This window comes from Stegostoma tigrinum, chromosome 8, assembly GCF_030684315.1.
Source record: "Stegostoma tigrinum isolate sSteTig4 chromosome 8, sSteTig4.hap1, whole genome shotgun sequence".
NCBI classification, from domain to species: Eukaryota; Metazoa; Chordata; class Chondrichthyes; order Orectolobiformes; family Stegostomatidae; genus Stegostoma; species Stegostoma tigrinum.
Window position 1 is genome coordinate 103,085,251 of NC_081361.1, and position 13,265 is coordinate 103,098,515.

The 13,265-nt window shown below is 49.6% G+C and overlaps 1 protein-coding gene across 5 annotated transcripts in view; it reads left to right on the forward strand.

Annotated features, from left to right (window-relative positions):
• col11a1a (collagen, type XI, alpha 1a) overlaps positions 1-13,265 on the forward strand; it is a 432,184-nt gene that overhangs the window by 229,532 nt on the left and 189,387 nt on the right. For all 5 annotated transcript variants that reach the window (XM_059648209.1, XM_059648208.1, XM_059648211.1 and 2 more), the window contains 2 exons: positions 6,090-6,143; positions 12,361-12,414. In XM_059648209.1, the coding sequence (XP_059504192.1) occupies positions 6,090-6,143; positions 12,361-12,414 (108 nt within the window). The remainder of the gene's footprint in view (positions 1-6,089; positions 6,144-12,360; positions 12,415-13,265) is intronic.

Below are 13,265 nucleotides of genomic sequence, written 5' to 3' on the forward strand. Positions count from 1 at the left end.
AGCTCAGTTTTGGGCAGTAAGGGAGCTCTGTAATGGGCAGTAAGGGAGCCCGGTATTGGGCAGGAAGGCAGCTCAGTATTGGGCAGTAATGGAGCTCGGTAATGGGCAGTAAGGGAGGTCGGTATTGGGCAGTGCCAGAGCTCAGTATTGGGCAGTAATGCAGCTCGGTATTGGGCAGTAATGGAGCTCGCTATTGGGCAGAGCCGGAGGTCGGTATTGGACAGTAAGGGAGCTCGTTATTGGGCATTTAAGGAGCTCGGTTTTGGGCAGTGCTAGTGCTCGATATTGGGCAGTATCAGAGCACGGTATTGGACAGAAAGGGAGCTCGGTATTGGGCAGTAAGGGAGCTCAGTATTGGGCAGTGCCGGAGGTCGGTATTGGTCAGTAATGGAGCTCGGTATTGGGCAGGGCCAGAGCTCGGTATTGGGCAGTGATGGAGCGCAGTATTGGGCAGTAATGGAGCTCGGTATTGGACAGTAATGGAGCTCGGTATTGGACAGTGCTGGTGCTCGGTATTGGGCAGTAATGGAGCTTGGTATTGGACAGTGCTGGTGCTGGGTATTGGACAGTAATGGAGCTCAGTATTGGGCTGTAATGGAGCTCGGTATTGGACAGTGCTGGTGCTCGGTATTGGGCAGTAATGGAGCTTGGTATTGGACTGTAAGGGTGCTTGGTATTGGGCAGTTAAGGAGCTCTGTATTGGGCAGTGCCGGAGTTCGGTATTGAGCAGTAATGGAGCTCAGTTTTGGGCAGTAAGGGAGCTCGGTATTGGGCAGTAATGGAGCTCTCTATTGGGCAGTAAGGGAGGTCGGTATTGGGCAGTAATGGAGCTCTCTATTGGGCAGTAATGGAGCTCGGAAATGGGCAGTAAGGGAGGTCGGTATTGGGCAATGCCAGAGCTCAGTATTGGGCAGTAATGCAGCTCGGTATTGGGCAGTTCCGGAGCTCGGTCTCGGACAGTAAGGGAGCTCGCTGTTGGGCAGTAATGGAGCACTCTATTGGGCAGTAAGGAAGCACGGTATTGGGCAGTAATGGAGCTCTGTAATGGGCAGTAAGGGAGCCCGGTATTGGGCAGGAAGGGAGCTCAGTATTGGGCAGTAATGGAGCTCGGTAATGGGCAGTAAGGGAGGTCGGTATTGGGCAGTGCCAGAGCTCAGTATTGGGCAGTAATGGAGCTCTGTAATGGGCAGTAAGGGAGCCCGGTATTGGGCAGGAAAGGAGCTCAGTATTGGGCAGTAATGGAGCTCGGTAATGGGCTGTAATGGAGCTCGGTATTGGACAGTGCTGGTGCTCGGTATTGGGCAGTAATGGAGCTTGGTATTGGACTGTAAGGGTGCTTGGTATTGGGCAGTTAAGGAGCTCTGTATTGGGCAGTGCCGGAGTTCGGTATTGAGCAGTAATGGAGCTCAGTTTTGGGCTGTAAGGGAGCTCGGTATTGGGCAGTAATGGAGCTCTCAGTTGGGCAGTAAGGGAGCTCGGTATTGGGCAGTAATGGAGCTCGGAAATGGGCAGTAAGGGAGGTCGGTATTGGGCAATGCCAGAGCTCAATATTGGGCAGTAATGCAGCTCGGTATTGGGCAGTTCCGGAGCTCGGTCTCGGACAGTAAGGGAGCTCGCTGTTGGGCAGTAATGGAGCACTCTATTGGGCAGTAAGGGAGCACGGTATTGGGCAGTAATGGAGCTCTGTAATGGGCAGTAAGGGAGCCCGGTATTGGGCAGGAAGAGAGCTCAGTATTGGGCAGTAATGGAGCTCGGTAATGGGCAGTAAGGGAGGTCGGTATTGGGCAGTGCCAGAGCTCAGTATTGGGCAGTAATGCAGCTCGGTATTGGTCAGTGCTGGAGCTCGGTATTGGTCAGTGCTGGTGCTCGGTATTGGGCAGTAAGGGAGCTCGGTATTGGGCAGTGCCAGAGCTCGGTATTGGGCAGTAATGGAACTCGCTATTGGGCAGAGCCGGAGCTCGGTATTGGACAGTTAAGGAGCTCAGTGTTGGGCAGTGCTTGTGCTCGATATTGGGCAGTATCAGTGCACGGTATTGGACAGAAAGGGAGCTCGGTATTGGGCAGTAATGGAGCTCGGTATTGGACAGTAATGGAGCTCGGTATTGGACAGTAATGGAACTCGGTATTGGGCAGTTAAGGAGATCGGTATTGGGCAGTGAGGGAGCTCGGTATTGAGCAGTAAGGGAGCACAGTATTGGGCAGTGATACCATATGGCTGCAGGGTTCCCAGGCGGAATATGAGTTGCTGTTCCTGCAACCTTCGGGTGGTATCATTGTGGCAGTGCAGGAGGCCCATGATGGACATGTCATCAAGAGAATGGGAGGGGGACCCGGTGCGGCTTCCTCTACATTGGGGAAACCAAGCGGAGGCTTGGGGACCGCTTTGCAGAACACCTCCGCTCAGTTCGTAACAAACAACTGCACCTCCCAGTCGCAAACCATTTCCACTCCCCCTCCCATTCTCTTGATGACATGTTCATCATGGGCCTCCTGCACTGCCACAATGATACCACCCGAAGGTTGCAGGAACAGCAACTCATATTCCGCCTGGGAACCCTGCAGCCATATGGTATCAATGTGGACTTCACCAGTTTCAAAATCTCCCCTTCCCCCACTGCATCCCTAAACCAGCCCAGTTCATCCCCTCCCCCCACTGCACCATACAACCAGCCCAGCTCTTCCCCCCCACCCACTGCATCCCAAAACCAGCCCAACCTGTCTCTGCCTCCCGAACCGGTTCTTCCTCTCACCCATCCCTTCCTCCCACCCCAAGCCGCACCCCCAGCTACCTACTAACCTCATCCCACCTCCTTGACCTGTCTGTCTTCCCTGGACTGACCTATCCCCTCCCTACCTCCCCACCTATACTCTCCTCTCCACCTATCTTCTTTACTCCCCATCTTCGGTCCGCCTCCCCCTCTCTCCCTATTTATTCCAGAACCCTCCCCCCATCCCCCTCTCTGATGAAGGGTCTAGGCCCGAAACGTCAGCTTTTGTGCTCCTGAGATGCTGCTTGGCCTGCTGTGTTCATCCAGCCTCACATTTTATTATCTTGGAATCTCCAGCATCTGCAGTTCCCATTATCTCTGACAGTATTGGGCAGTAAGGGAGGTCGGCATTGGGCAGTTAAGGAGATCGGTATTGGGCAGTGAGGGAGCTCGGTATTGGGCAGTAAGGGAGCACAGTATTGGGCAGTAAGGGAGCACGGTATTGGGCAGTAATGGAGCTCGGTATTGGGCAGTAGTGGAGCTCGGCATTGGGCAGTAAGGGAGGTCGGCATTGGGCAGTAACGGAGCTCGGTATTGGGCAATGCGGCAGCTCGGTATTCGGCAGTAAGGGGCCTTGGTATTGGGCAGTGATGGAGCTCAGTACTGGGCAGTGCTGGAGCTCGGTATTGGGCACAGCCGGAGCGCAATATTGGGCAGTGGCGTAGGTCGGTCCTGGGCAGTACCAGAGCTCGGTATTGGGCAGTGCCGGTGCTTTGTATAGGATAGTAAGAGAGCTCAGTATTGGGCAGTGCTGGAGCTCGGTATTGGGCAGCGCCAGGGCTCGGTATTGGGTAGTGATGGGGCTCACTATTGGGCAGAGCCGGAGCTCGGTATTGGACATCATTCAGAACTCATGGGGTCACTGGGACCTCCTTCAGATCTCATGGGGTCACGGGGATCTCATTCAGAACTCATGGGGTCACTGTGACCTCATTCAGAACTCATGGGTTCACTGGATTCTCATTCAGAACTCATGGGGTCACTGGGATCTCATTCAGAAATTATGGGGTCACTGGGACCTCATTCAGAACTCATGGGGTCACTGGGATCTCATTCAGAAATCATGGGGTCATTGGGACCACATTCAGAACTCATGGGGTCACTGGGACCTCATTCAGAAATCATGGGGTCACTGGGACCGCGTTCAGAACTCACGGGGTCACTGGGATCTCATTCAGAACTCATGGCATCACTGGGACCTCATGCAGAACTCATGGGGTCACAAGGACCTCATTCAGAACTCATGGGGTCACTGGGACCGCATTCAGAACTCATGGGGTCACTGGGATCTCATTCAGAACTCATGCGGTCACTGGGACCTCATTCAGACCTCATGGGGTTACGGGGATCTCATTCAGAACTCACGGGGTCACTGGGATCTCATTCAGAAACCATGGGGTCACTGGGACCTCATGCAGAACTCATGCGGTCACTGGGACCTCATTCAGAACTCATGGGGTCACGGGGATTTCATTCAGAACTCACGGGGTCACTGGGATCTCGTTCAGAACTCATGGGGTCACTGGGATCTCATTCAGAAATCATGTGGCCTCTGGGACCTCATTCAGAACTCAAGGGGCCACTGGGACCTCATTCAGAACTCATGGGGCCTCTGGGACCTCATTCAGAACTCAAGGGGCCACTGGGACCTCATTCAGAACTCATGGTTTCACTGGGACCTCATTCAGAACTCATGGGGTTACGGGGATCTCATTCAGAACTCACGGGGTCACTGGGATCTCATTCAGAAACCATGGGGTCACTGGGACCTCATGCAGAACTCATGCGGTCACTGGGACCTCATTCAGAACTCATGGTGTCACGGGGATTTCATTCAGAACTCACGGGGTCACTGGGATCTCGTTCAGAACTCATGGGGTCACTGGGATCTCATTCAGAAATCATGTGGCCTCTGGGACCTCATTCAGAACTCATGGGGTCACATGGACCTCATTCAGAACTCATGGGTTCACTGTGACCTCATTCAGAACTCAAGGGGCCACTGGGACCTCATTCAGAACTCATGGGGCCTCTGGGACCTCATTCAGAACTCAAGGGGCCACTGGGACCTCATTCAGAACTCATGGGTTCACTGGGACCTCATTCAGAACTCATGGGGTCACATGGACCTCATTCAGAACTCATGGGTTCACTGGGACCTCATTCAGAACTCAAGGGGCCACTGGGACCTCATTCAGAACTCATGGGTTCACTGGGACCTCATTCAGAACTCAAGGGGCCACTGGGACCTCATTCAGAACTCATGGGGTCACTGAGACCGCATTCAGAACTCATGGGGTCACTGGGACCTCATTCAGAACTCAAGGGGCCACTGGGACCTCATTCAGAACTCATGGGGTCACTGAGACTGTATTCAGAACTCAAGGGGTCACTGGGACCTCATTCAGAACTCAAGGGGCCACTGGGACCTCATTCAGAACTCATGGGGTCACTGAGACCACATTCAGAACTCATGGGGTCACTGGGATATCATTAAGAAATCATGGGGTCTTTGGGATCTCATTCAGAACTCACGGGGTCACTGGGACCTCATTCAGAACTCATGGGGTCACTGGGACCTCATGCAGAACTCAAGGGGCCACTGGGACCTCATTCAGAACTCACGGGGTCACTGGGATCTCATTCAGAACTCATCGGATCACTGGGACCTCTTCGAGATCGCAAGAGTGCTTTGGGATGTCTTTTTGGAGTGTAGCAGTGTGTTAGTTATTTTGTAAAATTAGTCATTGTTAATTTTTGCCCATTGCCTTGTGTCAATTTCAACAACGTGATATCTGGGATATTGATAATTTCCTTCAGTTTTTGGCTTAACATGAATGAAGCCGTGGGGGCATTGAAGAGTTGTTCTAGTTCTGTCTCTGTTCAAATCCAAACACCAAATTCAAATCCAGAACGGATTGTTCCCATGGTGACTCGATTATGTAAGATTGAAGTTAATGAGAAAGATAAAGGAGACCCTGAAAACCAAGGGCAGCTCCCGTGAAAAACTCAGGAAAAGATCTTGAGAAACTGAACTCTGTTGATTGGTGAAAGAGGCTGGATAAGTTCCTACAACAACTTGATCACTTCCTGATGACCGCTTTCTTTTAATTTACATTAGAACAGAACGTATTGGTTTAAGTGGATTCTGTCATGCTGCTTGTTGTGATGTTTCTCCCATGGGAGGGCATTGTGTGCGGTGAGGATGTTCTGTGATAAATCACCAACAGGCTGCAGCCAACAGTTGAAGCTAATGTAAACCTGGATGCAGAAAGCTCCTGCAATTTCACTCGAATTGATCTTGTTCCTCTTGTGTGACAGGGAATTCCCGGATCACCTGGACTGAAAGGTGAAGAAGGTGAAGAAGGTCCTCAGGTAAATTAAACTGTACTTTATAGGATCACACATTGAATGTAACTGGTTTAAACTTCCACATGTAACTCAATGGTAGATATGCCAGAGGAGCAGAGAGATCTGGGATGTTCCTGCACTCACCGTTTGTAGGGTATAAGTAAATTGTAAGATTGTTAAATGAAGCATTCGAGATTCTGGCTTTTATTATTTTAGACATAGTACACACATTTAAACTCAGTCTTGGCAAATGAAGTTTTGGGATCTGAGTGGGTTCCCATACACTGGGCCCTGACCTCTGGGAAAGGATTTCCTGGAATGGGAGCAGAGATAAGGAACTTCTGTGCATGTGGAGAGACTGGAAAAGCTGGGATTGTTCTCCTCAGAGCAGAAAAGGTTCTGGGGGGTTTAATCGAGGGGGGTAAAATCATGACAGGTTTTCAGTGAGTTATTTAACATCATTATGTCACAGAATGAGGCTATTTGGACCATCTGATCTGTGCTGACTCTTTGTAAAACAATTCTGTTTGTCCCATTCACCTCCAATATCCATTGTAATCCTGTTCACTTATTTCCTGTAAGTTCATACCGAAATTCCTTTGGAATCATGGATTGTTGGGACAACCATCTTTGTCAGCAATGAAGTCTAGGTTTTGGGAATAATTGAATGGTCTGCAGAGACTGGTGGGTACTAGAAGGATCTATGCTCGGATCCCTGGCTATTCTTGACGAACCAGATGCGACATTTCTGTGTTTGCTGACCATACAATACTGAGCAGAACTGTGAGGAGGGTGGAAGGAGGTTCCAAGGTGATTTAGTCAACATGAGGGAGTGAACAAACATGTGGCAGATGCAGTACAACATGGCGAAGTGTGAAGTTATCCACTTTGGTGTGGAAAACAGAAAGGCAGCGTTTATTTAAGTGGTGATATACTTGGGAGTGTTGATGGACAAAGGACCTAGTTGTCTGGGTTCACCAATCCGTGAAAGGAGACAGGCAGGTACAGCAATTAACCAGGAACGGTACATTGCACATCATTGCAAGAGGACTGGAGTTCAGGAATAGGGATGTTTCACTGCAGATATACAGGGCCTTGGTGAGACCACAGCCAGAGTATTGCGTGCAGTTTTGGTCTCTCGATCTAACTAAGGATATACTTGGCTCTATAAAGTATACGAGCAGGATTAGGCCATTCAGCCCATCGATTCTGCTCTGCCATTTTGTTATGGCTGATGAGTTTTTCAAATCCATTCTCCTGCCTCCTCAACAATCCCTGAAGTCCGGGAGGGTCCCAGGGAACTAGAAAATGGTTGACGTCACACCCCTGTTTAAGAAGGTAGGGAGGCCGAAGACAGGAAGCTATAGGCTGGTTAGCCTGACCTCAGTCATTAGATAGACTTTAGAGCCCGTTATTAGGGTGGCACAGTGGCTCAGTGGTTAGCACTGCTGCCTCACAGTGTCAGTGATCGCTGTTCAATTCTAGCTTCAGGTGACTGTCCGTGTGGAGTGTGCACGTTCTCCCTGTGTCTGTGTGGGTTTCCTCTGGGTGCTCCGTTTCCTCCCACAGTCCAAAGATGTGCTGGCTAGGTGGATTGGCCATGCTAAATTACCCGTAGTATCAAGGGATGTGTAGATTAGGTCGATTAGCCATGGGAAATGCAGGGATTCAGGGCGGGTTTGCATAAGATGCTCTTTGGAGGCTCTCTGTGGACTTGGTGATTCAAATGGCATGTCTCCACACTGTAGAGACTCTGTAATTTTCCCTGTAACCCTGGATTCCCTTAATGAAGAACGTAGCTATCTCTGCCTTAAATAGACTCTACAACTGTCTGTGACAATGGGTCACCATCCTCTGGCTGAAGAAATTCCTCCTTATCTCCGAACTAAAGGGCCATCCCAGTCTCTCCTGCCAGTGGAAACATCTTCTCCATGCCCACTCTATCCAGGTCTATCAGTGTTCTGTGAGTTTCAATCAAAGTGCATCCCCCGCCCCTGAATCCTTCAAAACTCCCATCAAGAACCAACCCAGAGTCCTCAACCCCTCCTCATATGATGAGGATTTTGTTCCTAGGATCATTATTGTAAACCTCCTCTGGATCTCCTCCAACACTTCCTTCTTTAAATACAGGGCCCACAACTGCTCACAATATTCCCAATACAGTCTGACCAGAGCCTTATACAGCCTCAGCAGAACATCCCTGCTCTTGCATTCTAACGCTCTTGAAATGAATGTTAACATTGCATTTTCCTTCCTAACTGCCAACTGAACCTGCATGTTAACCTTAAGAGAATCCTCAGCTTGGGGCCTCCTAAGTCCCTTTGTGCTTCAGTTTTTTGAAACCTTTCCCCATTTAGAGAATATCCTCTGCCTCTGTTCTTCCGACCAAAGTGTATAACCTCACACCTTCCCACATTGTGTTCCATCTGCCATTTCTTTGCTCACTTCCCAAACTGCCCGAGTCCTTCTGCAGCCTCCCCGTGTCCTCAGCTCTACCTGTCCCTCCACCCATCTTTGTGTGACCTACAAACTTAGCAACAAGCCCTCAGTTCCTCCATCCAGATCGTTAATGTGTAACGCGGATAGCTGTGGTCCAGAACAGACCCCTGCAGAACTCCGCTAGTCACAAGATGCCATCCTGAAAAAGACCCCTTTATTCCCACCCTCCACCTTCTGCCAGTCAGCCAATCCTCTAGCCATGCCAATACCTTGCCCCAAACACTATTTAGCAGCCTCCTGAGTCGCACCATGTCAATGGTCTTTTAGAAATACAAATAGATTATGTCCATTGGTTCTCCCACATCTAACTCGCTCGTTACCCCCTCAAAGAATTCTGAAATGTTGATGAAGCCATGCTGACTCAGCCCTATCTTACCATATTATTGCAAGTACACTACACTCTCATCCTTAATCATAGGCTCTAAAGTCTAACTAATGACTGAGTTCAGGCTAATCAGCCTGTAGTTCCTCATCTCTGCCTCCCTCCCTCCTTAAACAGGGGGGTGTTACATTGGCCACATTCCAGTTCTTTGGGACCCTCCCTGACTCCAGTGATTCCTGAAAGATCACCACCAATGCCTCCACAATCTCCTCAGGTATCCCCTTCAGAATCCCTGGGATGTAGTCCATCTGGTCTGGGACATTTATCCACCAGTGACCTTGCAGCTTCCCCAGTGCCTTCCCCTTCGTGACGGCCACTACACCCACCCCTGCCCTGCCCCTGCCCCTGAAGTTGTGGTATACTGCTGAAGTCTTCCACCTGAAGACTGATGCAAAGTACCTGTTCAGTTCCTCTGCCATTTCTTTGTTCCCCATTACTACTTCTCCAGCCTCATTTCCCAGCAGCTCAATGTCCACTCTTGCCTCTCTCTTACCTTTCAGATATCTTAAAAATCCTCTTACAATCTTCTTTTACATTACTAGCCGACTTCCTTCCATAGTTCATCGTCTCCTACTTTACTGTTTATTTTTAATTGTCCTCTGCTGGTTTTTAGAGGTTTCCCACAGACCTTCACCACATTGTAAGCTTTGTCTCTTGCTTTTACGCTGCCCCTGGCTCCCCTTATCAGCGTCATCCTCCCCTTGGTGTGTTTCTTCTTCCTTGTGATAAATTTCTGCTGTGCCTCCTGAATTACTCCCAGAAACTCCTGCCATTGCTGCTCCACTCTCTTCCCTGCGAGGCTGCCCTTCCCATCAACTCTGGCCAGCTCCTGCCACATGTCTTTCCAGTTGCCTTTACTCACACTGCAGGGTGAATTCTATCATATTACCGTCACTGTCCCCGAGGGTTACCATCGCCTTCAGCTCCCTAATTAAGTCTCTTTAAACATCACCAAATCCAGAACTGCCTGTTCTCTCGTGGACTCTGCCACAAGCTGCTCCAAAACTAAACATCTTGTGGATTTTCTGCAAGTTTCTTTGCCTGAGACCCAGTACCAACCTGACTTTCACACTCCCCCCGCACATTGAAGTCCCTATCACTACTGTAGTGGTGCCTTTCTCACACGCCTTTTCTATCTCCTGATTTATTTTCCTCCCCACATCCTGACTGCTGCAAGGAGGCCTTCACACTCTCCCTTCAGGCTCTTTTTCCCGTTGTGGTTCCTCAACTCTACCCACACAGGTTCTACACTTTCTAACCCGAGATCACTTCTTTCTATCGATTCACTTCCATTTCTCACTAACAAGCCAAACCCCGCCCCCTCTGCCCATCGGCCCGTCCTTTCGATAGGATGTGTACCCCTGGATATTTAATTCCCAGCCCTGGTCCCCTTGAAGCCACGTCTCTGTGATACCCACAACCTCATACCCACCAGTTTCAATCTGTGCTCCAAACTCATTTACCTTGTTTCATATACTGAGTGCGTTTTAGTACAACACCCTCAGTCCTGCATTGACTGGCCCCCGTTCTCATGTTGCCCCTTTTCTCTGTTGTGCCTGAAGTTAGAATCCTGACCCTTTCCCTACTTTCTGTCCTATTCCTTGGCATTGGGAGAGTGCAGTGACGGCCCACACAGTGGGTACTCAGGGTAGTGGGACTGTCCTGTGAGGAGAGACTGCTTTGACTGGGTCTGTACTCATTGGGGTTTAGAAGCGTGAGAAGGAACCTGACTGAAATGTATAAAATTCTAACAGGTTTGGACAGACTTCATGCAGAGCAGTTGTTGCCCTGGTAGGGGGAGAACCAGGGGAGACAGTCTCAGCATACAGGGTCGGCCATTTAGGACTGAGATGGGGAGAAATGTCTTCACCCAGAGAGTGGGGATCCTGTGGAATTCACTGCAACAGAAACCAGTTAAAGCCAAAACATTGAATGTTTTTGAGGGGTCTGATTGAATTCTAAAGAGATAGATGGGTTTTTAACCTGGAAAGGAACTGAGGGTTGTGGGGAAAAGAGAGGAAAATGGAGTTGAGGATTATCAGATCAGCCAATGTCTCATTGATTGCTGAAGCAGACTCGATGTGCTGAATGGCCTATTTATGCTCCTATGTCAGCTCATGTTATCCACTGCATTTCTTCCCAAAACTTCAAATCTGCCTCCCATAGCCCTTTACCATCAGCCAATTGAATCAGAGGCTAAGAATACTGTGGCGAGTAACTCACCTCCTGACCCCCCCCAAAGCCTGTCCACCATCTACAAGGCACAAGCCCAGGAGTGTGATGGAATACTCCCCACTTGCCTGGATGGGTGAAGCCCCAACAACACTCAGGAAGCTCGACACTGTCCAGGGCAAAGCAGCCGCTTGATTGGCACCACATCCACAAACATCCCACTCCCTCCACCACCAAAGCTCAGTCGCAGCAGTGTGTACTATCTACAAGATGCACTGCAGAAACTCACCAAAGATCCTCAGGCAGCACCTTCCAAACAAATGCCTTCTTGACCACCTTATCCACTTGTGATGCTGCTATCAGGGAACTACGCTCCCTGATTATTGCTTCTGAATCTTCACGCAGCATCATGTTAATCTGATTCCTTCTCCTAACACTCCTTCATGTGACAATTACTCATCTCTAGCCCTTTGGCAGCTTCCCCATGCCTAGGGATGTTTGAAGATTGTGGTGAATGCTCAGGTCCTACAGGAACCCGGTATTCTCTCCCAACCAATAGCGCGGGCCTTCCCTCATGCCTACCCCTCCCATAGCATCATCCTCGTTAACTGAGTAAATCAGGAGGCCGTGTTTCCAGGGGCAGGAGTTCTGTGAGCAGAGGGAGACAGATTAAGGGGAGTTGGGGAAAAATCCCAGAGCGGGAGAGGTGTGTTTTACCCAGTGAGCTGTTGGGACCTGAATGTGCTGCCTGAAAGTGGGGGGTGGGGGTGGGGGGCTGGGGAGCAGATTCAATCACAGCTTTCAAAAGGGAATCAAGAAAATACTGGGAAAGGGAAATACAAGTTCAACAGGGATGGAGTGGGAAGTGTGGCTCATTGAATAAATCCTTCATAGAGCCGGTACAGTATCAATGGGCTGAATGTCCTCTTCCTGTGCTGTATCATCTGGATCCAGCTGTCATTCTGTCTCTGGTGGGGGGAATATTGTTTGTGACCCTGAGGATCCGTGGGGGGAATATTGTTTGTAACTGTGAGGATCTGTTGGGGGGGAATGTTTGTAACTGTGAGGATCCGTGGGGGGAATATTGTTTGTAACCGTGAGGATCTGGTGGGGGGAATGGGAGGCCGGTTGTTCTCTGCTGTATTGTGATGGTGGGTCTGCCTAACAGTATCTACACTCTGATTGCAGGGTCCGAGAGGAATTCAAGGACCTATTGGTGCTCCTGGAAAGGCAGGCAAGAGGGTAAGTGTCAATCACAATGTCAGTGTCCTTCTCACTTGGTGTTTTTTAAACTTTTGTTTGGGAATCCTTGGGAAGCAGGGAAATGAGACAAGTCTCACACTGTAAACCCATATCAATTGTTGATCTGTTTGTTTGATTAGACCCAGAAGATGCTCCTTCTCCAGATATTATTCCATTTTCATAATTCCATTTTCCAACCTTTGATTCTATTACCAATTCCTCTAATTTATAAATCTCTTCTCCATTCACCAAACCTTATTCTCTGATCTCCAGCTCCTAATTCTGGATCAGATTTGTCCTCGGCTGCTTTGGGAAGCGAGAAATGCAATTGCTTCGCCACTTGCGAAGATCTTTGCATCCTCGCTCTCCACTGGAGTCGTACCTGAGGACTGGAGAGAGGCAAATGTAATTCCTCTCTTCAAGTAAGGAAATAGGGAAATCCCCGGCAATTATAGACCGGTAAGTCTCACGTCAGTCGTCTGCAAGGTGTTAGAAAGGATTCTGAGGGATAAGATTTATGACCATCTGGAAGAGCATGGCTTGATCAAATACAGTCAACACGGCTTTGTGAGGGGTAGGTCATGCCTTACAAACCTTATCGAGTTTTTTGAGGATGTGACTAGAAAGGTTGATGAGGGTCGAGCTGTGGATGTGGTGTATATGGACTTCAGTAAGGCATTTGACAAGGTTCCCCATGGTAGGCTCATTCAGAAGGTCAGGAGGAATGGGATACAGGGGAACTTAGCTGCTTGGATACAGAATTGGCTGGCCAACAGAAGACAGCGAGTGGTAGTAGAAGGAAAATATTCTGCCTGGAAGTCAGTGGTGAGTGGAGTTCCACAGGGCTCTGT